Source organism: Phanerochaete carnosa (assembly GCF_000300595.1).
Source record: "Phanerochaete carnosa HHB-10118-sp unplaced genomic scaffold PHACAscaffold_1, whole genome shotgun sequence".
NCBI lineage: Eukaryota > Fungi > Basidiomycota > Agaricomycetes > Polyporales > Phanerochaetaceae > Phanerochaete > Phanerochaete carnosa.
This window is the reverse complement of record NW_006767628.1, coordinates 5,590,664-5,613,073: the sequence shown is the minus strand read 5'-3', so window position 1 is coordinate 5,613,073 and position 22,410 is coordinate 5,590,664. Positions and strand designations below refer to the sequence as shown.

At 55.3% G+C, this 22,410-nt stretch overlaps 8 protein-coding genes across 8 annotated transcripts; 3 read left to right on the top strand and 5 right to left on the bottom strand.

The window, feature by feature from the left end:
- Positions 1–885: 885 nt before the first annotated feature.
- Positions 886–2,382, bottom strand: PHACADRAFT_248704 (uncharacterized protein). The gene is made up of 5 exons (XM_007391167.1): positions 1,528–2,382; positions 1,368–1,468; positions 1,214–1,315; positions 1,010–1,152; positions 886–954 (listed from the first exon to the last, which is right to left on the bottom strand). The coding sequence occupies exons 1-5, from the start codon at positions 1,574–1,576 to the stop codon at positions 942–944; spliced, it is 408 nt and encodes a 135-aa protein (XP_007391229.1). The 5' UTR covers positions 1,577–2,382; the 3' UTR covers positions 886–941.
- Positions 2,383–2,962: 580 nt separating this feature from the next.
- PHACADRAFT_248702 (uncharacterized protein) lies at positions 2,963–6,009 on the bottom strand. The gene is made up of 13 exons (XM_007391166.1): positions 5,894–6,009; positions 5,479–5,826; positions 5,050–5,143; positions 4,349–4,978; positions 4,239–4,291; positions 4,032–4,184; positions 3,888–3,943; positions 3,726–3,827; positions 3,655–3,669; positions 3,519–3,603; positions 3,396–3,461; positions 3,285–3,338; positions 2,963–3,227 (listed from the first exon to the last, which is right to left on the bottom strand). Exons 2-13 carry the CDS (start codon positions 5,732–5,734, stop codon positions 3,178–3,180), a joined length of 1,614 nt encoding a protein of 537 aa, XP_007391228.1. The 5' UTR covers positions 5,735–5,826; positions 5,894–6,009; the 3' UTR covers positions 2,963–3,177.
- A 1,611-nt stretch (positions 6,010–7,620) lies between these two features.
- Positions 7,621–9,792, top strand: PHACADRAFT_248700 (uncharacterized protein). Its single transcript, XM_007391165.1, has one exon. It carries the CDS (start codon positions 7,974–7,976, stop codon positions 9,462–9,464), a length of 1,491 nt encoding a protein of 496 aa, XP_007391227.1. The 5' UTR covers positions 7,621–7,973; the 3' UTR covers positions 9,465–9,792.
- Positions 9,793–10,650: 858 nt separating this feature from the next.
- Positions 10,651–12,537, bottom strand: PHACADRAFT_248699 (uncharacterized protein). Its single transcript, XM_007391164.1, has 7 exons — positions 12,411–12,537; positions 12,325–12,358; positions 11,993–12,252; positions 11,691–11,940; positions 11,595–11,637; positions 11,167–11,541; positions 10,651–11,094 (listed from the first exon to the last, which is right to left on the bottom strand). The coding sequence occupies exons 1-7, from the start codon at positions 12,432–12,434 to the stop codon at positions 10,872–10,874; spliced, it is 1,209 nt and encodes a 402-aa protein (XP_007391226.1). The 5' UTR covers positions 12,435–12,537; the 3' UTR covers positions 10,651–10,871.
- Positions 12,538–13,319: 782 nt separating this feature from the next.
- PHACADRAFT_248698 (uncharacterized protein) lies at positions 13,320–14,346 on the bottom strand. Its single transcript, XM_007391163.1, has one exon. It carries the CDS (start codon positions 14,198–14,200, stop codon positions 13,472–13,474), a length of 729 nt encoding a protein of 242 aa, XP_007391225.1. The 5' UTR covers positions 14,201–14,346; the 3' UTR covers positions 13,320–13,471.
- A 160-nt stretch (positions 14,347–14,506) lies between these two features.
- Positions 14,507–15,704, top strand: PHACADRAFT_180864 (uncharacterized protein). Its single transcript, XM_007391162.1, has 2 exons — positions 14,507–14,871; positions 14,926–15,704. Exons 1-2 carry the CDS (start codon positions 14,534–14,536, stop codon positions 15,641–15,643), a joined length of 1,056 nt encoding a protein of 351 aa, XP_007391224.1. The 5' UTR covers positions 14,507–14,533; the 3' UTR covers positions 15,644–15,704.
- Positions 15,705–16,553: 849 nt separating this feature from the next.
- PHACADRAFT_24962 (uncharacterized protein) lies at positions 16,554–17,699 on the bottom strand (the record flags this gene model as incomplete). Its single annotated transcript, XM_007389552.1, has 1 exon — positions 16,554–17,699. One exon carries the CDS (start codon positions 17,697–17,699, stop codon positions 16,554–16,556), a length of 1,146 nt encoding a protein of 381 aa, XP_007389614.1.
- A 565-nt stretch (positions 17,700–18,264) lies between these two features.
- Positions 18,265–18,812, top strand: PHACADRAFT_191022 (uncharacterized protein; the record flags this gene model as incomplete). The annotated part of the gene is made up of 3 exons (XM_007391161.1): positions 18,265–18,285; positions 18,353–18,541; positions 18,627–18,812. The coding sequence occupies 3 exons, from the start codon at positions 18,265–18,267 to the stop codon at positions 18,810–18,812; spliced, it is 396 nt and encodes a 131-aa protein (XP_007391223.1).
- Between the last annotated feature and the right edge of the window lie 3,598 nt (positions 18,813–22,410).

Sequence of the window (22,410 nt, the reverse complement as noted above, 5' to 3'; positions counted from 1 at the left end):
CTTACGGCGGCACTACCCAGGGTCTACAAGCCCGACAGTGCCGGCGGTCGAGCGCACGTATAAACCAATGTGAACCGGAGGCAGTGGAGAGATCATGTAAGGTGCGATCAGTGGCTTCGGGGGGGGGAAGGTGCAGGTACACCTTGAAGGCCGTGCTCGCAAGCCGACCTACCCTGGCTTCCACTCTCAAGATCCCGACCTCTCAATAGAGGTTGTCGCCAGTCGTGCGCGGAGGTGGAACGCTGAGGACAACGACTGTTATTCTTTAAGTCCAGCCGAAGAATGGTAAGCGATGCATGTCGTTTGCGAGATGATGCACGGCGACTCCCGAGACTGAAGACGATGTGTGTCGTCGTAGACAGGTGAAGTTTGCTGGTCGAACAATCGAGATTCGCAGGAGGCGATAGTTAGAGGCGCTATTTGAAGGGATGAAACCATGACTTGAGATCCGGTGTATCCCCCCAATGAACTGTTCGAACTTCGATTTCTTTGTTAGCCTGGAGCTCATACGTCTCACTAAGGGAGCTGGTGCACTGACAGGCATCGCTTTTCATGATGCAGAGCTGCAATGAATTTATGCCGGATATGAACAAATTGTTCATCACAGGCACGACAGGCGGATAAGCTGAGTAGTCACTGACGAAAACCAACTGAGCCATATCATCTAGAGTGAAAGAGATGAGAGACAAGCCGGAGGGACTGATACGAGCTGCTCACATACTCATCAGAGCTTCCCGCTGGCTTTAATTTGCAAGGCAGAGCACGGTGGGCAAACATAAGTGTACAGACTGTTCAGACCAGGCAGGCAATCCAGAGAAACGGGATACCCTGTGCATCCTTTTGAGGCGACATCCTGCATAAATTGCACGGGACAGGCAGATCATATGGGAACATTTGACGTTTATTCAACATGTACAGTAGTTATGATACATTTTGCTTTCTTAATTCTTCAGGCTGCGCGGTCCCTAGTCAACTTCGAAATAGTGTTACAGTTGTCACGGCCACTCACCTTGCAATAGCCTCAATCTCAAAGAGCGCGCTCAGGGGAAGGCGGGCGACCTGCACCGCCGAGCGAGCAGGCTTGTGTTCGCCAAAGAATTTAGAGTAGATCGCGTTGCAGACAGCGAAATCGTCCATGTTCGCGAGGAAGACCTACATACCGCCACGCCCGAAGTCAGGGCCACGGCATGAACATGGAAGAATGAAGACGCACGGTGGTCTTGACGATCTTTCCAACCTCGCTTCCACCAGCCTCGACAACAGCCTTCAAGTTCTTCAGGGCCTGCTCCGCTTGTGCCTCAACGCCGCCCTCGACCTGCGCTTGTCAGCACACACGGCTCGTCCACGGCACAGGCCCGAACACACACCATCTTGCCCGTCGCCGGGTTGAGCCCGAGCGAGCCGGAAGCGAAGAGAAGGTCGCCGACCTTCACGGCCTGATTGTAAGGACCGACAGCAGCGGGGGCGTCTGGGACGAGCACGCGTGAGACCGCGCCGCGGCGCGTGTGAAGATAAAGGGCCACCCACCAGTGGTGGAGACCGCGGAGATGCTCGGGTGCGTGGTGACGGTCGACATGGCGCGAGGTGGTGGGTGTACAAGTCTGAGAGGGCTGCTCGACGTGCGAGAGGTGCAGAGAAGTGCACGCGGCGATGCGGACCTAGCGAGGCGGATGGTGGTGGCGAACATCTGGCGTGATCAACTTCGATATCGATGTGCTTTAAAATATTCTGGGCTAGGTTGCGTTCTCAGCTCGCCGGCGATTCCAGTCGCGCTCGCACGCTTGTTTAAGGCGGCGCGAAGGTGGGCTGGGCGCGTTCGCAACTTTGCCAAGCGTCGGCTGTCTCAGGATGGGTGTGCGCTCGGCGTTGGTGCACACGCATCATCTCTCCTGATCCTCGTTCCGGGAACATAAGTTACTTTTGAGTTGTGTTTATACAAGCTTCAATAGGGTCCCTTTCATTAACTCTCTCCGCCCCCTCCCGCGTTCGTTGTTTCAGGATGCTGTGTGTGCTGGCCCTACAATTTGGCCAGTTGATGCAGTGGACGCTTGTGTGCGACAGCTTCATACGACCGGGACTGTATGCGTCCGTCGGGGATGCCTAACATTGCCGAGAGCCTCCCATCCCCTCCGCCGCCCCAATCCCCAATCCTTTCTTCCCCTCCGCGCTGCTGCCCCTGCCTGAACCACCCAGCGCCTGACGCAGATCCTCGTACATCGCATGCGTATCCCTCGTGAAATGCGAGCCCGTAATGATATGGGGTGATAGGCTATGCAGGGGTAAAAGAGTAAAAGTCGTTGAAGGCATGCGGAAGGTGGATAGTGCCCAGCACTGTATGCAGAGGATCCGGGGAAGCGAATAAGAGTGGAGAGACGAGGACGCACAGCGCACCGTTGGAAGCCTTCGCTCACCTTTGGGGTACGTACTTATAGCCTTACAGCGTGTCCCCCAGGGTCGAAGCGTCGGGCGCCTTGAAATGTCGGCTGCCTCTTCCCGTGAGCGGTATGCAAGAGGCTCAGCAGGTCTGCCTAGGCCTGTACTGAATTAAAACCCGCAGGCAATGACCATAACTTCGCGTACGAAGACAAAAAAAATTGAGGAAAGCGAAAGGCACATGGCCTGCACGTCGACGATGTGTATTCTGACGGTAATGCATGAAGGGAACGGACAACAAAAACCGCGAAAGAAACAATAAACGCAGGGACGCGTGACGTGTCGCGGGGGGAACACGAGACGCGCCTCCGTGACCGTGACCGTGACCGCTCTGTGATGCGTCGCACGTAGCGTTTTGTGACGGCCTCCGGGGTGACGGGGCGTTGTGGGTGCTTGTTGGGCAGTGCCTGGACATCAAATCTTCGTAATTTCTTCTTGATTTCAGTGCACTGCTCCCATGAGCCCGAATGTGGATCGAGATGGCATCAGCACAGCAGTGCACGAAACATTAGTACGAGTTTTGTACAGGGGCGGGAAAAGTACACGTAACGAAGGCGCGGGCGAATACAAGATGAGTAGCGTATGCGGGCTTGAGAAAGACGCGAAGTTGCCGGACTAAGACTACAGAGTGTATAGGGTATTGGAAATGCAGAGAAGAGCCGTTTCAGAGATCTTGTGGAAAGACGAGTAGCGAAAGGTAAGACAGTAACAAGATAACCTCAATCCCGTCCAGCGCGGGCAAGATCATATCAAAGCAGTGTTTCTTAGGTTCCCTTGCAAGATGATATCCCGCACTACATCACGCGAGTGAGAAAGAGAACGCGGATAAGTTTGATGAGCCTGAGACGCACCAGTGAGAATGATAGTTCGCGTGCTTCGTGTATCTATCACCGAAGTTCCGTGAACTGATGTCGCAGATTCCTTGTCAAGTTATATCCATATCACGACAGTGGAATACACACTGTAAAGTTCGCGGTCCCGGTTTGGAGAGTAATGTTGATGTAATGCGCCGAATTTGAGCTTGAAGTCTATCCATATCCGTCAGTGATATAGTGCATCGGACGGGGACGAGAAGATGATCATACAGCCATACACCGAGTCATAGTCGTTCGGTTTATCGCGGTAACCTGACATATGATGCCGTAACTTCACGCCACTTTCGAGTTTTTTCTGCAATCAAATGAGTCTCTGAGGCGAATGAGACAAATTTCGAATCCTTACTCGTAGGAGATCACACTTGTCCCATGCCGGAGTCAGTGATCAGGATGGCCCCGGAGCGGCGGACGACGCACCTTATTCAAAAACAGAATTATATTCACGTTTGCCAACAACTTGTTCGATACCACCGACTGCCACAAGTAGAGCGAATCCTCCAGTCGATTCGTCCGTGGGTCCTGCTCGCCGCCCCGGCATAAGTCAGCGCCGAACGGAGTCGCACATCCGTTGCTACGCACCTCTGCGAGCACCTGATCGAACGCGCTGATGGGCGCGAGGAAGATTATGGCATCGACTGCAGAAGGAAGCGTTCGCACGTCAGTCCACCCCCGGGGTATGTAGGAGGGCGTAGGTGATGGGTATGCGTTGCGAGGTGAGCGTACCGTCATCAAAGTACGGTGCCCACGCCTGCCGCTGGGGACGCGCGCCACCAACATCGTAGATCTTCCACTCGACGCCGCGGAACTCAGGGTTCGAGACCGTGAACGTGTGTTCGACGACGCCTGTCGTCTTCAATCGTGCCTTGAGAACATCATCTGTGCCATGTCAGCACTTCGTGTGATTCTTCCCCGCGCGACGTGAGAACTGACCGTCGGTAGGGAAGTACATCTTGGCTGTGATGCGGTCCAGCTCGTCGAGGTAGCTATCCCAAGGTGGTGAGGGGGGCAGCAAAGGGCATCCTGGGCAAATGACAACTCACAAGCCACTACTCTCCTCAAGCCTGATGCGCCTCTCTGTCAGCTTCTGCCTCACCCTCTTGTCCCTCCACAGCTCCGCGATGTACGGTGCGCAGCGGTTGATGATGTGCACGGGGTCTTCTGGGTCTTCCCACCAGCCTTGTAGCTCGCCAGAGTGGACGTTTTTCGGACTTTGTATCCTCCCAAGCGAAAACGCCTTCTTCCAGTTCGACGTCGTGCGCACCGACGGCTCGGTCCCCGGCGTGACAGGCGACGTCGGCAGCGAGTGCGAGCCCGAGGCGGGGATGACGATCCGGGGGAGGACCTCGCCGCTCACCTCTCCCTCGTACGCGCGCGCGCCGTTGCTGCTGCTGCTGCCGGCGCGCGGGAGGTGTGTCGCCTCCTTGTCGACGTTATCCTCCGGGTCGGAGAGCTGCGTGAGCAGGCGGTGCTCGATGTCGAGGAGCGGCGCAAGGTTGCGCACGTACCGCTCGAAGGGGATGCCGCCCCTGCTCTGTTGTGCAGCGGCGCCGGCGTGCCCATGTCCGTTTCTCGCGCTGATGACGATCGTCGCTGGCTCGGTCGCCTCCTCGTAATCGTCGTCCACTCCGTTGTGCGCGGCGTCGGCTTCCGGCGAGATCGCATCGAGAATCCTGTGGGACCCCACCGCGCCCGTACGTCAGCGTGAGTGCCCACGGCAAGAGCGACGGCAGCACATGCTTACCTTCGCACGGAGCGGAGCAGGTTCAGATATATGACGAATCGCCAGGCGATGCGCTCTGCGTGAAACGCTTGGGGTGTGTGCAGCAGCTGAAACTCTGCAATCAGACGTTCAGTACGTGTAGTTTCGGCATCGCACCAACGAGTCGGGCCACGGCAAGCGGTGGCACGAAGATCTTGCACAGCTCAACACCGCCATCGAGAGGAGTCGAGCGGATGTGTCTCATCTCCGAATGCGCTGCAGCGCTGTGGTACATAAGAGTGCACCTCGGGAGGCAGTGGCTGGTTGAAACCCCACGGCATACAGCACACATATCGAGCCCAATGGCACTTTCAACGGCAGCAGTTCTCCCGCATGCAAGGAAGGCAAGTAACCCGGGTAACATGCCAAAAAAGACAAGGAATATTGGTGTCTGAAAGAGTCGTGACTCACGTTTCAAAGTAGTGCTCTTCCCGCTCTCGCTTTGGCCGAGCAGGAGGACCTTTATCTGTTTTTGTTTGCGATTCCGTCGCTCGGTGTCGCGGAGCATTCTGTCTATAGTGTCGCTGCGCTTTTTTGCCTCCTGCTCGGCGTGCAGCCGGCCCTCGCGCTCCTGCTGGGACTCATCTGCGGGAGGTTGGAGGGCAGCCAGGAGGGGGTCCGATATCGAGCGGCGACGCCCCGAGGGCGGTTGCATGTTCCTGTTCATGATGGAACACGAGAAAGGTGCAGCTCGCAGTGGCAGTACAAGGTTTACTAGGACGGAATCCCCGACAATTGGCGCCTTGTGGCCGGAGTACGCTAATATATGGCGCGGGGGTCAGCTGTGGGCATCAGAAAGACTGGAGGGAGGCTGGCCAGGTACAACCTTTCGAGAAGCTGGATCCCGGAGTGAAATACTCCTCAATCCGGACGTGCGCTTCGTGGGCGCCCAGGTGGGGACAAGGCCAGCGCCGCCGCTGCAGGAGGCTGATGATAAGGCGGCACTGCAGAGATCTTGATGCTGTGCTCGCTGTGCAGAGCAGGTGGTGGTGCAGGCCAGCGACAAGCCTCTGTGCGCCGCCGTTGCCTGCCAGCTCACCAGGGGCGGGACAACGGGGCATTGTTGAGAGACATGTCCATTCGAAGTTTCCAGCGCATGGGCGGCTAGCTAAACTCAAGACCGGCGGTGTGGCGTCCTCCTTTGTCGATCAGACCAGGGTCGGAAAGAAACTCCCCGGTCGCACTTTCACTTCGGACGTATGCAGACTCAGCAGCGGCGCAAGCCATCGTCTTTTCGTATTCTCCGACTCTGCACGCACGGCCAGAGCACACACCCGACCGGGAGCGGCCCAGCAGGGCGCAGGGTCACTGGGGGGACATGCCGTACGTCCACGAGGTTCCGAGCCCCTAGAAGGCAGCCTTTCGTATTCGCACTCGCGCGGGCGCAGACACAAGGTCGCGGACCGCTTTTCTAGAAAACGAACCATGGAACACGGACGATGGCTCCTCGGACGCACATGGGAACACAGCTGCGCTGCAGTGGTATCGGGGGGTTTATATAACATCGGCGGACTGGGCGCGATACGTATGGGTGTTCCCTTATGCTACTGCTCATTACGACGCTCGGACACGGCCAGACGTGTGTGCTCACACGACATGCATCGCACAGAAGGAGGTCTCATGATGAGAACTCGCAGGACTGGACACCCGAGAACTCAGCTGCGCCCTTGGAGCGGGATCCCAGTCACAGGGTCCGACAATGGCGTGTGCGCACGACGGGCCGTACAATACGGCCTCCTTCCCAGGTAGTCGGGTGCATTGGTCCACACAATGATAATGTCCATAAGCAGGCCGCTTAGTCTGGCCTTTTCGATGTGTGACCGCGAGGAGACCGTGGGTATCCCAGGAGACGAGAAGAGCAGCTGTCTACCCGGGCAGGATGCAGGTCGTCCAATGAAGTCATACGGACTGCGCAATCCCGTTTGCCCCTGCCGCGGGCGACCCCTGTGAGGATGTTCCGTAGACATGCCGGGCGTGCTCCCTTGCAGGGTTCACTCATCTCGAACAGTGATAGTGCGGGGCCCAAGTAGAGTTCAGCGGAGGCGCAAGGCGAAAGCCGAGAGAACCGCCGTCGGCCACTAGTCTAGTTGCAGGTCAATACAGTAGCGACTGGATTCGCAAGGAGCCGCCAGCGACGCTCACGGAAGTTACACCTCCGAAGTGGCCGGACCCGCTACATCCGCGGGTAAAAGCAGCTCTGGATAGCTAGGGCGGAGACAGATGGAGCCTGTTCACCACGATTGGTCGGCGGAATGGCTGGTCCACAGTTGACAAGTAGAGAGGCTGCCAGCCATCTCTCGATGACCTTGAACGAGACGACCATCATCTGGCGGGAAGCGCAAGGATCAGTTAGGATCACCGAGACCATCTCGTAACATGTCACCCAGAGTTCATCAGAGAGGATCGCGGCAGGATGAAAGCAGACACATACACACCAAAGCGCAGGAGTGCTCGTAGCGTCTCGCTCACCTGGCAGATGTGTTCATGCGCAGGTCAGGGCGACAGCATCGCACCGTTTCCCGGACTTGCCAGCTTAGCTCGGACCGGTATGGGGGCGACGCTGTCGGAGCGGCATGTCCAAGAGCTGCGGTGTAGCGTCCTATTTCGTCGGACGATATGTTGCCCTTAGAACTTCCGAAGGCGGGGCTGCAAGAAGTGCAATACTCCGACTGAGACAGGCTACAAAACATGACCTGGCCCATCCGTCAACCACTGTCACCCCTGCGTCTCAGCATGTCAAAGGAATACAAGGATGCTCGACGGTCGAGGACAAGCGGCTCGCCAAAGTGGTCAAGGGCCCGCCCGGATCTGAGATTGGCTTATGTAAGCGCGCCTCAAGGCATCCGCTCGCGCTCCCGACCCTCCTCCTCGCACCTCAACATTTACGACCACCATCTACGACCATCATGCCACAAGTATACCGCAGACACTCTGAAAATGTACAGCGGCCGCCGCCAGAACCCCGCCGACGCTCCAGCCTGGCCGCGGGCCCACAGCTCACCGACGCCGACGACTCGATCGTCCTTTCCGACCTCGTTCGCACAGGTGAGGCCTCTCGCCTGCGACGACGAGGTGCCATGCGCCTCGACCACGGTCTCTCTGGCGCCCCACGACCACTCTCAACCTCTGCGCTGCCGCCCATCGGCGTCATCGGACCACCTCAGCCTTCTCCGGGCAGGCCGTTCGCTTTGCCGGCCCAACCAACAAGGCCTCTCACGCCACCGTGGGCCATGGGGAATGCCGCACGGGACGAAACTCAAGATATGTACGCAGACATTATTGGCGAAGATCCCAGCGACGCTTCGGGTACGGTTGCGCTCGACGAGCAGCGTCGTGTGGGCGAGCACGAGGATGACGAGGAGAGTTTTGTGCTGCATTGTGGAGGAGAGATAGCCAAGGTGCCTCCCACAGACTATTCGAGACCGTATACGCCATCACCTCTGCCTCTTCCTCCGTCCTCAGCAAGCACAAGTTCTCACGGTCGCGTCGTGCCCCGAACAAACGGTTGTGGTGCAGTCATCCACTTGCGCGCCTTTCCGCAGAAAACACGCGGCGTATGGGTGGGCAAGCGGGAGGCCACCGAGGCGGTTGTTGCTATGGACTCGGTTTACTTCGAGCGCAGTATCGTTGCGCGCATGATGAAGAGCGCGTGCGGTTGCGTGCGTGAGGGGGTCGGCTGCGCGGTATGCGGCAATCCGCTCGGGACGCGGTACATGCCCTGTCAGGCTGCTTCCGAGGGCATCTTCACCGCGCGCCACAAGCAATCAACGCCCCCAAGGCCATCGCGCCCACAGTACCCTGCTGGTCCGCAGTATTATGCGCCAGCACGAGCGTCCTCGCTATCGCGGTCTCATCACGCAGATGCGTCTGGGCGCCTGTCGAGCAGCACATTCTACGTCTACACATTCTTTGCCGATCATGTCTCGTCGTTACCGGCATGTCCCTTTCCTGCCGTAGAGAAGACCGAGCACCAGCCCATCGTGAGCTCACCCCTCCGGCCAACGACCTGGCTAGGCCCTACGCCCTCCGCCTCTCCCCGTTCATACTCCCCGCCCTTCGCCGTCCCCTCTACACCCGAACCCGCGCCCATTGAGCCGCTCAACGCCATGCGCCGCGCGCCACCGCGGCGCGACTCCGTCTTCTTCGAGCCGCCCCCAGGCTCGGGGCTCGCCGAGGAGGACTGGATGTTCATCAGCCCCGAGGTGGCGCGCGGTTTCGACGGGGACGAGGTCGATGCAGGCGAGGGCGGCTTCGACGACGACGACGACGACCGCGTGTCGGTCGACATGCAGCTCCGCGGCGTCCTCGATGCCGACGGTGTGTTCGTTGAGCCTGATGTCGCGAACGACCCCGACTCGCCTGACAAGACCGAAACAGTTACCTGGCCGGGGCGGTAAAAAATGTAATACGCTCTGTATTCGTCCTCCCTCTCATGACATCGATACCCCCGGGGCTCCCTGCTATGAATGTTGTAACATAGCCTCGCTTCTTGTACAGGTTGGATTTCGCTTTCGCTGCGCTGTTGGGCGTACGTCGGCCACACATCATCACTGACGGCCACACATAGAGTACCTACCACATGCATCTGCTTCATCATATACTTCCTCATGACCTGATCCACGGCCTTTTCTTACGGTATAATTCTTCTGCATGTTGCTGACGATGTACCTCTGTATCATATATTATTGGCTTGGACATAATGGATCTAAGTGGGCTCTGTCTGGGATGGCGAAGCATCATGAAGCAATCGCGGTGCGCAAGCCTTGTTGGTGAGTCTCGCATCTCGCAGTACGCAGTAGACCATCTAATTTACTACGCGTGCTCAGAGAGACGACCGTGCCGCGACACGCTGCATCCGCACAGGGAGCTCGGCATAACGAATGCACATGCCCGACCACAAGCAAGCGCACTCCTCTCAGCTGAGCCGGCGGTTGTTGAGGCGTCTGGAGCAAGTCGGGCAGCGGTATTGCACTGCCCTCAGGGCGGCGCGCCTGCCACTGTCGTGGACGACCGTTGACGACTGTTTGGGCGTGGCGCGCATTCACGAAGCATCCCGTGTCGCAGAAGTCTAGCTCGGGGCCTCGGTCGGACACAGGATGGCGATCCGTGTTGGCAGGTGAAGCCGTGCGGCAGTTAGACTCCAGAGCTTGACTGTTGACTCGTAGCGTTTCCTGGGACGGCGAGGCGGTGTGATCTGCTGCTTCTCGCACAGTAAGCGAGGCATCTCGGCGTCATATTCTGCATGCAGTGACATATGCCTGTGTTGGCTCTTGGGTGGCTACACCTTTAGTTAGACGTTACGCCATCGGATGACGAATCTAGCTACTCCGCGAATGAACAGCTCGCATAGTAAGCATCGGAGTTAACATCATCTAAGCCATGAGGCGACCATGCCTGCACACTGGCAGGCGTGTGCCCAATGATTTATTCCGGTAAAACAAGACATAGCTTACGGCGCTGCCGTGTACGTTGGCTCACGAGCGATTAATCACGAACTTCGAAGTATGACGCTGCCGAACATGACCAGGTTGGCCCATATTCAAAAGATGGCGACAGCTCAGCTCAGCCCAGCCAGATGCTTATCGGAAATGAAGGTAATTAACGTAAACAATTGACTCAACACGGCCGAGGCATGATCAGCCATGCTGGCGTGGTACGTATGCCGGAACACAAAACGTATTCTGCAATCTATTCCATAGTATTAAGCGAAGTTTATGTGCTACTCGTGCAATCTGCTCGAATGTCCGTCCTCAAACTTGATATCTTCGGCTTATGTGCTTTTCTCTTCTATAAGATTTCTTCGATTATGACTTGACGGGCACGCCATTCGTCTCGCGCTTCAGCTTCTCCGCAACGTGCTGCGCGCGGGGTGCGAGCTCGCCCTCGGGCTCACCGTAGCCCCACGGGTTCTTCGTCTGCCAGTTCCACAGATCCCGGCACATCGTCTCGAGGTCTTGCGGCGCCGTGAAGCCGAGCTCCTTCTGCGCGAGCGCCGGGTCCGCGGTCAGGTCAGGGACGTCTCCTCGTCTACAAAGCGCGCACGGGCATCAGCCAACGCAGCTCATTAAGTGCCAAAACACAAAATGGAAGGAGACGTACCTCCGTCCGACGATCTCCCACTCAAAGTCGTAGCCGGTCGCCTTCTTCATCGCCTCGACGATCTGGAGCACGCTGACGCCCTTGCCGCGGCCGAGGTTGTACGCCTTGAAGCGCGCGTCGGCCGGGCAGTTGTCGAAGACCTTGCTCTCGGGCGCGAGCGCGTCGAGCGCGAGCAGGTGCCCCTTCGCGAGGTCGAGCACGTGCAGGTAGTCGCGCACGCAGGTGCCGTCCGGCGTCGGGTAGTCGTTCCCGAACACGCGCAGCTTGCTGTCCTTGACGCGTCCGATGGCCATGTGTGCGAGCAGCGGAAGCAGGTTTCCAGGTCGGCCGCGTGGGTCTTCACCAATCTGGCCGGATGGGTGTGCTCCTGCGGGGCTGTGACGAAAGGTTAGACGATGGAAAGAGTACATTTGCGTGTCCGCACGTACTTGAAATACCGCAAGGAGAGTGCTCGCCATCTCTGGGGTTCTGCTGTGAGGCTCATTTAGCTTTGGGCTCATGCTTTCATGTAAAAAGTGACACACAGGCACAGAGATCCTCAAGGATGGTTTCGCTCATAACTTTGGTTTTGCCATACGGACTGTCTGCCTTCAGCCGGGTGGTCTCGGGGATGGGGATTACTGGAGGAGTTCCGTAGACAGTCGCGCTGGACGAGTAGACCATGCGGGTACAGTCGAATTCTTCCATGACTTGAAGGAGATAATTCGTCGCAGAAACATTGTTCTCGTAATATATCAGAGGAATCTGTGTTGACTCGCCGACCGCTTTGTATGCCTAACCAACAAGTCAGGTTTTTCGAGGCGAAGCAAGAATTTGTCGTACTCACCGCAATATGGATCACACCCCAAATGCCGCCCTTGCCGTACTTCTCGAACACGGCCCGTATCTGGTCGCGCTTCGTGAGGTCGCACGTATGGCCATCGATCTCGGCGGTGTCCTTGTCCTGCTCGGACGCGTCCGGTGGAAGCGAGTCGCGAGCAAGCTGTGCGACGCGGTCGAGAGACTCTGGGTGGGCGTTGTGCAGGTTGTCAATTGAGATGACTTTGTACCGCCGAGTTGCCTGCAGGGTGTAGATGACGTGTGAGCCTGGATGCCAAAACGAGACGGATGCGCGGTTAGTCATGATGAGTTTGCACGGTAAGACGTGGCTGTGCGCACCGATGTACCCTGCGCCTCCGGTAACCAGGACGTGCTGTGCAGGGCGTTCAGTGCGACGTCGAGCAGAGTCAAGGCGGCACACGCACCTTGAGTGGTTCTTGCGATGACATGGCGTTTTCGTTAGGTCCTTCCTGGGGTCAGCACGAGAGTCGGGGTGTATGAGCAATGAGAAGAGAGGCGTATGCTTGTCGTATGTTGCGGCGAGGAAGTAAGGGTCCGCGCGCAAGCGTCAGGACTGGGTGAGCTGGTAACTTTTTTTCTGATCGAGTATATACCACTGCGAGCCGATCTCGATCTCGGACTGGACGACTAGACTAGATAGATATCCACGTGGTGGGGCACTACCCCCGGATTTCATCGGTCCGGCGCACCCGCTCCGTGTCTTCAACCGCCATCCAGAGCCCATGGGACTGACGAGGATCACCTAGGCGGAGTGCCTATCGCGATCTGCGGGCCCGGCATCGCTCTATGCGGCCGGTTCATCGCACCCTCAGCAAGCCTCAGCACCGAGGTCGCTCTCGATGATGCAGGGCCGGTCTGAAGCAGGCCTGAGGTCCAACAGCTGCATCATCGTCCCGCCGGCAGGACGAATAATCTTTGTGGCACAGTGACAGGGCGCATCGATGGCCTGGCGCCATGGCGCTGCCAGAACGAATAGCCGCCTATGACCCGCCTCTAAGTCTTTCCACTGTACATGTCCAGGGACATCTAGAGGTGTGTCGAGTCAACATGTTTAATCATGCTCTGCGAGTTGCAGCTGCACCTGGCCATATGCATGCGGCTACGTCAATTGATGTGTTTGCTCAACACGTTCTTGTACGTGAAGAATTGTTACGTATTCCGAGATCTGAACGTCGATCCTCGATGAGCGAGGAATGTGAAGTTTGTGGAGGACAGTAAAAGATTACAAAGCTTTGCCTGGCTTGTCCGACACGCTATCGTAATTACTTGCCGTCGATTTCACCTTCTGTCATACAGCCCGTTTTTGGTCAGGTTAGAGACCAAGATGTCCGGCATCAAGCCTTTGAGTCCTGAACTGACATGTCTTCCTTAAGCTAATACATGATACACCATTTTTAATATCACAGTAAGCTCCAAATAATGCTGTGCGTGTTTCAAAGTGACGACGTAGTGGAGTCCAAGCAAGTTACGGAACTACAATCTGCTCTTCCCACTCAAATCCGTCAGCGAAATCCTTCCGTGTGAATAACGTCCTGCGGTTCGGCGACTCGCCAAGCTGCACCCAGTCGACCCTCGCAGGCTCAAAAACGATCATCGCAAAGTTGCTCAGTGTAAGCCCATAGTTCTTCCTGTCTTCATGTGTCTTCAAATCCTCGAAATTCGGCACCTCCGTCGGCCAATGTTCTTTTGTTGGTACGTCATAGGACGCCATGGGCGACCCCGGCGTGAGCGGCGCGCACCAGCTCGCCTTCATCTGCGGCTTCATCGCCTCGAACACCTCGCGCCGCTTCCTCTCCCAGTCATACTTCCCGTCTGGTGCCCGCATGTTCTCGCCATCCTCACGCTCCTCGCCTGCCTCGTCGAGCGCTTGCGCCGCGAACAGCTGCGGCGAGACACTACGCAATGCGTGGTCCGGCGGGGACACGACAAACGCCTTCGCCTGGATACGGAACTGGTCGTTTGAACCTTCCATCCACCAGCAGAGCTCGACGGTCGCGTTCGAGAGCATCTGCACGATCTTGGGGGCGCGCACGTCGCTCGATGTGACGAGCAGCGGGAGCTGCGGCGTGCTCTTTGGGATCAGGAAGCTGCGGTGCACTTGAGTGCGGACGTGCGGGATGTTGTGTGAGTCGACGGTGGCGACTTGGTAAACTTGCATGTGCAATCCTGCATGTTGGATAGCGCCTCTGAGCATTCGGAGGGGTGTGCTCACCAATCTTGCCCTGGTTCTCGGGGACAGCAAGAGCACTCTTGATCGCTCTGATCCAGCGCGGTGTCGACATGGTGTATTATCGTCGTCGTCGCTGTTCAAGAGGGCTTACTCGTGAAAGGTCGTTGTCTGACGTCATCGTCCCAGACGCGATCAGGTGAAGTGCGTCACATCACGCGTCACCTCCGTTCGATTTATCTTCGGCATCCTCCATCCTCTAGAATCTCATCCATCTTCTTGCCGGCTTCATGTCATTTCACAAACACATTCTATACATCTCATAGATTCATGACTTCTCACAAACATACCCAAGCAAAAATGGATATCGACGATACCCCTGACTTGAAGGAGCCAAAAGCTGAGAAAGCCGCGCACGAAGTTCTTCCGGATATAACAGGATTCACCACGGACATACTCTATGCGAGATACGAAGAGCTCTGGTTTGAGGATGGAAACGTGATAGTTGTTTCGCATGACGTGACATTTAAGTTGCACGCGGGTGTTCTCAAGCGACACTCAAGTGTATTTCGGGATTTGCTGAACGAAAAGAAGGCTACCCAAGCCGAAATATATGAGGGATGCCAAGTACTACGGTTGACAGACAGGGTTGGTGAACTCGCTGAGCTGTTCTTCATTATGTACGACGGTGGCAGCAGGTGCGTGTGCCTCTTTCAAAGCTGCAATCATGACTAACTATCGCGCCTCTGAAGGGGCTTCTTCGACTGGCGGAAACCCGTAGACTTCACAGATCTGCGCAGGGTCACTCTCACTGCAGTCAAATACAACGTCGAGCACATCATCAGAGAGACCATCGCGCGCCTCGAAGTTCCCTTCCCCGTCATTTTCGACAGCACCCGCGTCGAGAGCAGCGCCTACATCGGCGCACGCCCGGGCTATCCCGTCCACTGCGCCCCCGATGATTGCATTGGTGCCGTGGCACTCGCGCGGGCGATCAATGCGACTCACCCACCCGCGTTCATCGTCATGGCGCTCTACCAGTGCAGCCAGCAAACACCCGAAGGGCTCTTCGAGCCCGTGCAGTACGACGGCGAGCGCGTCCCGCTCCCCCGCGATGACCTCGTGACATGTGTGTCCACGCCCGACCGCCTGCTTGAGGCAAGCCGGAAGGTAAAAAGCCCCGTGCTCGACGCGCTCGAAAGTCCGCGCTGCGCAGCTCAGGCATGCCACGCTAGCCTCGCACGGCTCGTATGCGACTGGGTGCGCGAGGGCAAGCTCCCGGACTTTGCGCCGCTCAATGCCTGCGACGTGCTCTTCCAGAAGCATGCGCAGAAGTATCCCGACTGTAGGCTTTGTGACTCCTGCGCCGCAGAGCTCATGGACGCGATCGACGAGCGGCGGCGCGAGGTGTTTGATGACTTGGGCAAGGTATTCAACGTCCCCGGCTGGCCTGTACAGACTGAATCGTGAATATTATGTAATGTGGATCATGTCTTGACTGTAATTCTCGATAACAATCTATCTGCACGAGCCTGAATATCCGCATCTTACATCCATATCCAGATGTGTGCCCATAGTGGACACACATAACAGCTCTCGTGGATGTCTCACGAAGTATCGATGCATAAATGCGATGCCGCTCAGCTGTCATGGGCAATCATGTTCGCACGTCGTGACACCGCGAGATGTCGCCGTCCTATTATCTTCCCCAACCGCTGAAACATCTTGCTCGGCGAGTACGCGTTGTCCGAGTATCGATGCGGAAAAATGCTGTACTGTCAACAGATGGCTGATTCCTCTCATCTATCCTCACCCTCTTCCTTGTTTCCGTCCTCATCCTTGCTCCCTGGGTCGTTTTATGGATCTTGTTCCGGAGGCTATGACAGCTCAAGGGAATGGGGAAAAACCAGGAATCGCTGTATGTGCTAGTGATTGTCTTTTGTATGGATAGTAATGATCATCGGCAGCTAATTAGGAAGGCATAGAATATATAAATGTTTCTCATAGGCGATATTTTCAAGTCATAAGCTAATAAAGTGCCGTATGCCGTCTGCAAAAAATATCTTTCCCCATCCACCGCGGGTATGCTACAAGGTTGCGTGTGATTCTGCATTATTGTCTGGACCAAATAAACGGAAAAGAGAAAAGAAAAAGAAGAGAAGAGAGAGAACACAGGTAGAATAAGAAGAAGAGAGAAAGAAAAATAAGATTGACTACTTAAAGCCTCTGCAGGACGAGCTTTGTAATGGCGACTATGACCGCCAAGGGTTTGCTATGCCACGGAGCCCTATTGAACCCCATATGAGATAGTCACTGTCTGATTAGTGTCTTTGGCAGGGCAAGCGTCATGCAATAGCATAAGTGAGACGTACGAGAACACTCAGACTTTGGCTTGGATGCCGGCAGGCCAAGTGGAAATATTGAATATCTTTCCCAGGTCCGCAAAAAGTTCGCGGCGCCGCTCATTGATGGCCTTAATCAAACCTTCCTCGCAACTCTTGCATACCTTCTTGTTGGGGTGTTTCTCTGCGTGCCTCCGGAATCCTCGTTCGCACGAGCTGAGGGGGTAAGGACCTGAAAACATGCCGCTCCGGATCCACTCGCATACGAGGCTTTTCATGCCGCTATGGCAAACCTTGCTGCTGCACATCGGCTTGTCCAAAGCATCAGCAACTGGGCCTCTGACTTTCCGGACGGCTGTCTCCAGGCTGGTGATGGCGCCGAGGCACGAAGAGAGATCGACAGAAGCCAGCTGCTCGTCATAAGATTGTAAATCGAGGAGAGTCTTCGCGTCGAAACTGGTACAACGGTATAAGGCCATGACGATAAACGGAGGGGGGTTCTCATGGTCAATCGCTCTGGCCAGTGCTGCGACACCAATAGCATTAGCAGCTTCGGGACAATGCACCGGATGCCCTTCATGAACGCCTATGTAGAAGTCAGAGTCGAGACGGTCGGGGTCGAAAGAGGTTGGGAAGAGGTATTCCAGACGAACGACGGCTTCGTCAATAATGTGCTGGACCTTGTACTTGATGGCAACAAGTGTGATTCGTCGTAAGTCTGTAAACTCAATGGGCTTTCTCCAGTCGAAGAAGCCTCTGCAAGAGGCCGAATGAGCACGGTAGATGATGTTTGAAGCCTCGAGTACGCACCCGCCGCCATCATACAAAACCCGGAACAACTCAGCCAAATGCACACCTTTGTCATCAACACGCAGTACCCGGCAGCCTTCAAAAAGTTCTGGAGGATTATGACGAGCCTGTGCATCGTTCAGCAGCTCGCTGAAGACGCTCGAGTGCCGCTCGAGGACGCTGGCGTGCAACTTGAAGGACATCTGGTCTGCGGCAATGATGACGTTTCCGTCGTGCCACCAGAGCTCTGCATGCAGTGGTTGGAAGGCCTCCATTGCGTGTTGTGAGGCGAAAGCGGTGCTCGCGTTTTCTCCCAGCTTCTCGAGCTTTCGTCGCTTCTTGCTTGGAGTGCCATCGTTCCCGATGTCGGCCTGTATCTGCAAGCGGCGGACCATTCTGTATGGTAAAATCAAGCGAGATGACCAAATAAAAACTCTGAAGCTGAAGTCTGAGCCCGAATATAAAAAGTTACAGGGTCTCCTGCCAAGGTGAGTAGTGCTCACCAAAATTATGATTACATACCATTATAATCTCAGATTAAGCATATCTTAAGATTAATTATGGGGGTCTCCGTAATCATTCTCCTACTCGTACGCACGGCATATCATATGCGTACATATGCATATCGTAAATTATGCTGCCCGTATGTAATCTGTATGCTACATATGTTGGACCCCAGAAGGGCCGAGATTTCAGATACAGCGCACACCACCCGCACGCTCAAGAATCGCACACCAACGCGCTCTACAAGTCCGAGCACAGAAACAGCGTCAGCCCTTATGTAATGGGCATCGGAATTCTCCGGATGTCGACATGCAGCGGTCATGTCAGTGCGTCACGAGCGTTCCTCAAGAGGTAGAGGCCGAAGTTTGCCTCTACACTGGCTAGGATTGACCATGCAAGAGCCAAGCTCATGAAGAAGTCCCTTGTGGGGAAGTGTCTGCTGCTAGCCTGTTCACAATGACGGCCGGGAACAGCATCGTGCGTTCCTCTTCCTCCCTCTCCCCACTGACTGCGCCTTGACCTGCCCCCTTTGACATTGCCGCAGGACATCGTCCGGAAGCTGCAGCACCGGGCGCACGGACCCGCCGCGTGCGAGTCTGATCGGCTCGGCGGCAGGACACATCTCATTGCACCAGACAACACCGGCGTCGTGCACAGCATGCCGTCGTCCACGAAGAGCTCCGGCAGCGGCAGCACGGCGTCCGCGCTCTCTTATAAACTCCCGCTCGCATCTGTGCATCTGCCGCTACTCTTTGACGCGCCTGCGGGGCGGTCACACCGACTCACACGCAAGCGTCGGCGCCGTGTACGAGTATCAGGACGTGCACTTGATCCACGTCTCGGACATGCACATCCTCGGCGGGGGCGCGTTCTTGTTCGACCTGTCCGGGCTGTGGCCGCTCCCGCTGCGCACCGATGGCAAGCCCGACTTCCAGATGCTACATGAAATTTTGGGGTACTTTGAGCCCGACCACTTCGGCGGTGAGGTGGGCGTGCAGATGTAGTATATCACCTTGAGAATGTGTCCAGTAATGTACAGCTGTGTCGGTGATTTGATGCTTAGCTACCTTAGTATACTACCTTCGCCTTGGAGGTCGATACCACCTGAATCTTATTACATATGATTAAATATGATTACTTAAAATTAAATACGCGTAAGATTATGCATATCATAACTTACGGCGTCCGTGTACGCTGTACGCAATTCTAATGCATACATATCCCCAAATTTCGTATGTAATCTTAATTAGTGAGCACTAAAGGTGAGTACAAAGACGCAGCAGAGACGAGCAAAAGCCGCACCAGCGTCGAACGCGATCACATGAATACTCGTCACATCATGCGCCATCGCGCGCCGCCTTCCGCTGAAAGTTCACTCGTGGATATGGGCGTCAAATGTCCATTGCCAATTCCCCTGCATAGTGTCATTCAGGACAATCATAGCACTCAAAATAAATATGATCTTGAACTGCAGACGGCAGTTGTCGCATGCAGACCGGTACAAATCTGTATATTTATATTTGCGAAGGTGGGTAGTCATATACATGGTCATGGTATAGGTACACGCAGCTGCAAAATGTCCAAGGCTCGAGTGCAGTAGATGGCGGGAAGGCACCCAAGAACAGCAGCGTTGCTGGAAAGCAGTATTTCCGTAAGTATTAACATACACAGAGGGTCGTTACATGGCCCTCTACCCAAACAACGCGTCATCGCTACCAAACAGGGACCCTTCACTCCACCTGAGTCTGCCATTGCAGCGCAGCTCAGTGGCGGCACCGGCCGATGTGATGACGGGCAGAGGGTACGCGAGGTTCAAGCCCTGTTGTGCCTCCCCCTGTGTGGCCTGTGCCTGCAGCGTTTCCGTTCGGCCCTGCATACTACATCAGCCAGTCAATCAAGACATGTATAACTGTGGTGCATGCGCTGTTGGTGAGTAAGGTTTGGGTGTTAGTCATCCTTGCAAACTGCCAAACCATAGGGCACAGGAGAGAGAACGTACCCTTTACAAACGTTACTCGGTGGTGAAGACTGGAAGTACCAAGCCATTGTGTTAAGGTCACGGTACCAGTGATGGCTGCGCCTTGTCCCAGGGCCAGCCAAACTCATGCAAGGATGCTCACGCAAGAACTGCCAGGCTCCGCTAATCGCTAGCGCCCAAGGACGTCTAGTCCTTTCTGTATTCGCCTTGCAGTTAAAGCTTGTATGACCGATAACGCACGGCAGGTACGTGAGTTGTCACTCATATGCAGGCTGCCTGGGGGCTCAAGTCGGGTGTCAGCTGCTGAAGCAAGTAGGCACCACGATCAGCAATGAGACGCAAGTTGCGGGCTTCTAGCTTTGAGCCTGCGATGCCTGATGGACATAGTGGAGACATGTGGAGAGGTGGTGCGATACTGCGGCTTGCAGGTTGGCTCGGGGCGCTAGATGGCGTGCGGTGCTGCATGACACATTCTGGGCATCGTGCATCGCACAACAGCAGAGCGAAGGTCGAGTGCTATTGTTGGTGTGCCGGCCCGGGGCATGCGGCGACGCGCAGCGAGTTGTGTATCAGTCTCAGGCTGACGTCACAAGCATGTTGAGTGGTCCTTGGGCCTTGTGTCTGGGTCGTAGGCAGTGCAAGATGAGGGGTAGAGAGCACCAGCCATGGAGTATACTCTATGGCAGACAGATCACTACTCTGTGAGATTTTTGTTTGAGCACGACACCAGAGTGAGGATCATATATGAGCACATGGGAAACTCTGACCTGGTATTTTGGAAGTGTGGAGGGACTGGATGCAGTGGAAATAACTGTGAAGGCTTTCACCACTCTGTGGTCTCATCTGTTTTGGACGTTCCTAACTGATAGTTTGTGTGTTTAAGTGTTGTATCAGTGAGATATGAATGAAATGATTATATTTGCAATGGTTGATACTCATACTTGGATGTCGTCGAGGGCGGTGGCCCAAAAGGCTTGAGTGCAGTGGGCCAGGAGCAGACAGCCGGAAGCTTTGCTTACGAGGCCGTGCTGCTTTCAGCTGACCAGAAGCGCTCCAGGGAGTGGATGACCTAGGATGACCTTCCACCAGCATAGCTGGTGATGGGTAATTTTGTAAGCATTAAATTATGTACAGACATGTTCAAGAGCAATAAATCTTTTAAATTTTGCACCGTCCTTCCCCTAGTAAACTAATGTCACCTACAGACAAGTGCTTGCTAAGTCTCGAGAAACCTGTCGTGCATGATGAATGGTATGGGCTACACTTACCACCATAATAATGACTCCTGAACGAAGACTGGTTGCAAACACGCCGCATCTTGCCACAGCTTCATCTACCTGCTTGTAACACACCTACGCAATCTGCCTATGTACTTATAGCCCTTATACAATGCTGCTATCTCTCCTGCTGTGCTATAAGCAATTCGTGTTCATGCTCTGCTAATAGTACTACGCCAAGGTGTTGATGTGGTTGAGCAGCCGCAGCGGGAACAGGATCTCGCTCAGGATCTCGTACCGCGCACTGCACTGGGGGTACTTCAGGGCGTTTGACGAGTGCGAGGCGTCTTGCTATGCGTTGCATATCCAGTTCAGAAGACAGCTCTTGTGTGCGATCAGGGTGCACTTGCACAGGTGGACCCATTGCACCCGGGGCTCCGATGGCACTACATAGGCTGTGAGTGAGCGATGGAAAACCGTGTGGGTCGGCTGCGACGTGTTAAAGTGCGACTGAACTCTTGCTTTATTCTGTGCTACAGGGCCAGTATATATACATGTGAGTCAGGACCTCTGATACCGCTATAAGACCTATGGTACTGTGAGCGTAAGCATGTATACTAAGCATGAGTAATCAGATGTCGTATTACTACAAGATAATAGAGGGATCATGTGATGATATCCCCATTAGTCCGTACAGGGCAATGACGTAATCGCCCAGTTCTGACACTCCCACTCGACTAGTTATTGCCTGATCTACTGAAGACCAAGCCTAGCATAGACCGGAAACGCTCGAATTTCGTTGCATCAAGTGGTTTCGTCAATGTGTCGGCGATCATTTCGTCCGTACTAACGTAGACTATATCCACTTGTTTTTCTTCTACGTATTCGCGTATGAAGTGATATCGAATGTCGACGTGCTTGAGCCTTCGGTCGTGAGCGGGATTGACTGCGAGAAAGATTCTTCCTTGGTTGTCTGCTACCAAAGGTGGTGGTGCAGTAGGAAAGTAACCTAACTCTTTTTGGAGTGATGTTAGCCAGGCTAACTCAGAGCATGCCTCCGAGAGTGCCATGTATTCGGCTTTCGTTGAGGATCTTGCCACCGTCTTTTGCATCCGAGATGCCCATGTGACTGCTCCATTGGCCATCAGGAAAATGAAACTGGTTGTTGATCGCCGGTTATCCCAATTTTCGCCCCAGTCTGCATCTGAATACCCTATCAAACCGGACTGATTTGAGCCAGAGTACCGGATACGATACTCGGTGGTATGACGGAGATACCGGAAGATGTGCTTCGCGGCTTCCACGTGCTGTGACGTAGGGTTTTGCATGTATTGTGAGAGTCGTGTGACTCCCCAGCGATGTCGGGTCGTGAACCCATCATCAATAGATGAGACTACCATCATAGAC

What these genes read in the sequence shown, in the direction of transcription:
- PHACADRAFT_248704 (XM_007391167.1), bottom strand. Translation starts at nt 1,576, where the DNA reads ATGTCGACCGTCACCACGCACCCGAGCATCTCCGCGGTCTCCACCACT. An exon ending in CTCCGCGGTCTCCACCACTG is followed by an intron (nt 1,469 to 1,527) that starts GTGGGTGGCCCT and finishes TGCTCGTCCCAG; the next exon opens with ACGCCCCCGCTGCTGTCGGT. An exon ending in GAAAGATCGTCAAGACCACC is followed by an intron (nt 1,153 to 1,213) that starts GTGCGTCTTCAT and finishes GGCGGTATGTAG; the next exon opens with GTCTTCCTCGCGAACATGGA.
- PHACADRAFT_248702 (XM_007391166.1), bottom strand. Translation starts at nt 5,734, where the DNA reads ATGAACAGGAACATGCAACCGCCCTCGGGGCGTCGCCGCTCGATATCG. An exon ending in CTGCTCCGCTCCGTGCGAAG is followed by an intron (nt 4,979 to 5,049) that starts GTAAGCATGTGC and finishes GGGGTCCCACAG; the next exon opens with GATTCTCGATGCGATCTCGC. An exon ending in CCGGGACCGCGAACTTTACA is followed by an intron (nt 3,339 to 3,395) that starts GTGTGTATTCCA and finishes CTGCGACATCAG; the next exon opens with TTCACGGAACTTCGGTGATA.
- PHACADRAFT_248700 (XM_007391165.1), top strand. Translation starts at nt 7,974, where the DNA reads ATGCCACAAGTATACCGCAGACACTCTGAAAATGTACAGCGGCCGCCG.
- PHACADRAFT_248699 (XM_007391164.1), bottom strand. Translation starts at nt 12,434, where the DNA reads ATGTCATCGCAAGAACCACTCAAG. An exon ending in CATCGCAAGAACCACTCAAG is followed by an intron (nt 12,359 to 12,410) that starts GTGCGTGTGCCG and finishes CGCCCTGCACAG; the next exon opens with CACGTCCTGGTTACCGGAGG. An exon ending in CGGAGGCGCAGGGTACATCG is followed by an intron (nt 12,253 to 12,324) that starts GTGCGCACAGCC and finishes TTTGGCATCCAG; the next exon opens with GCTCACACGTCATCTACACC.
- PHACADRAFT_248698 (XM_007391163.1), bottom strand. Translation starts at nt 14,200, where the DNA reads ATGCTCAGAGGCGCTATCCAACATGCAGGATTGCACATGCAAGTTTAC.
- PHACADRAFT_180864 (XM_007391162.1), top strand. Translation starts at nt 14,534, where the DNA reads ATGGATATCGACGATACCCCTGACTTGAAGGAGCCAAAAGCTGAGAAA. An exon ending in ATGTACGACGGTGGCAGCAG is followed by an intron (nt 14,872 to 14,925) that starts GTGCGTGTGCCT and finishes GCGCCTCTGAAG; the next exon opens with GGGCTTCTTCGACTGGCGGA.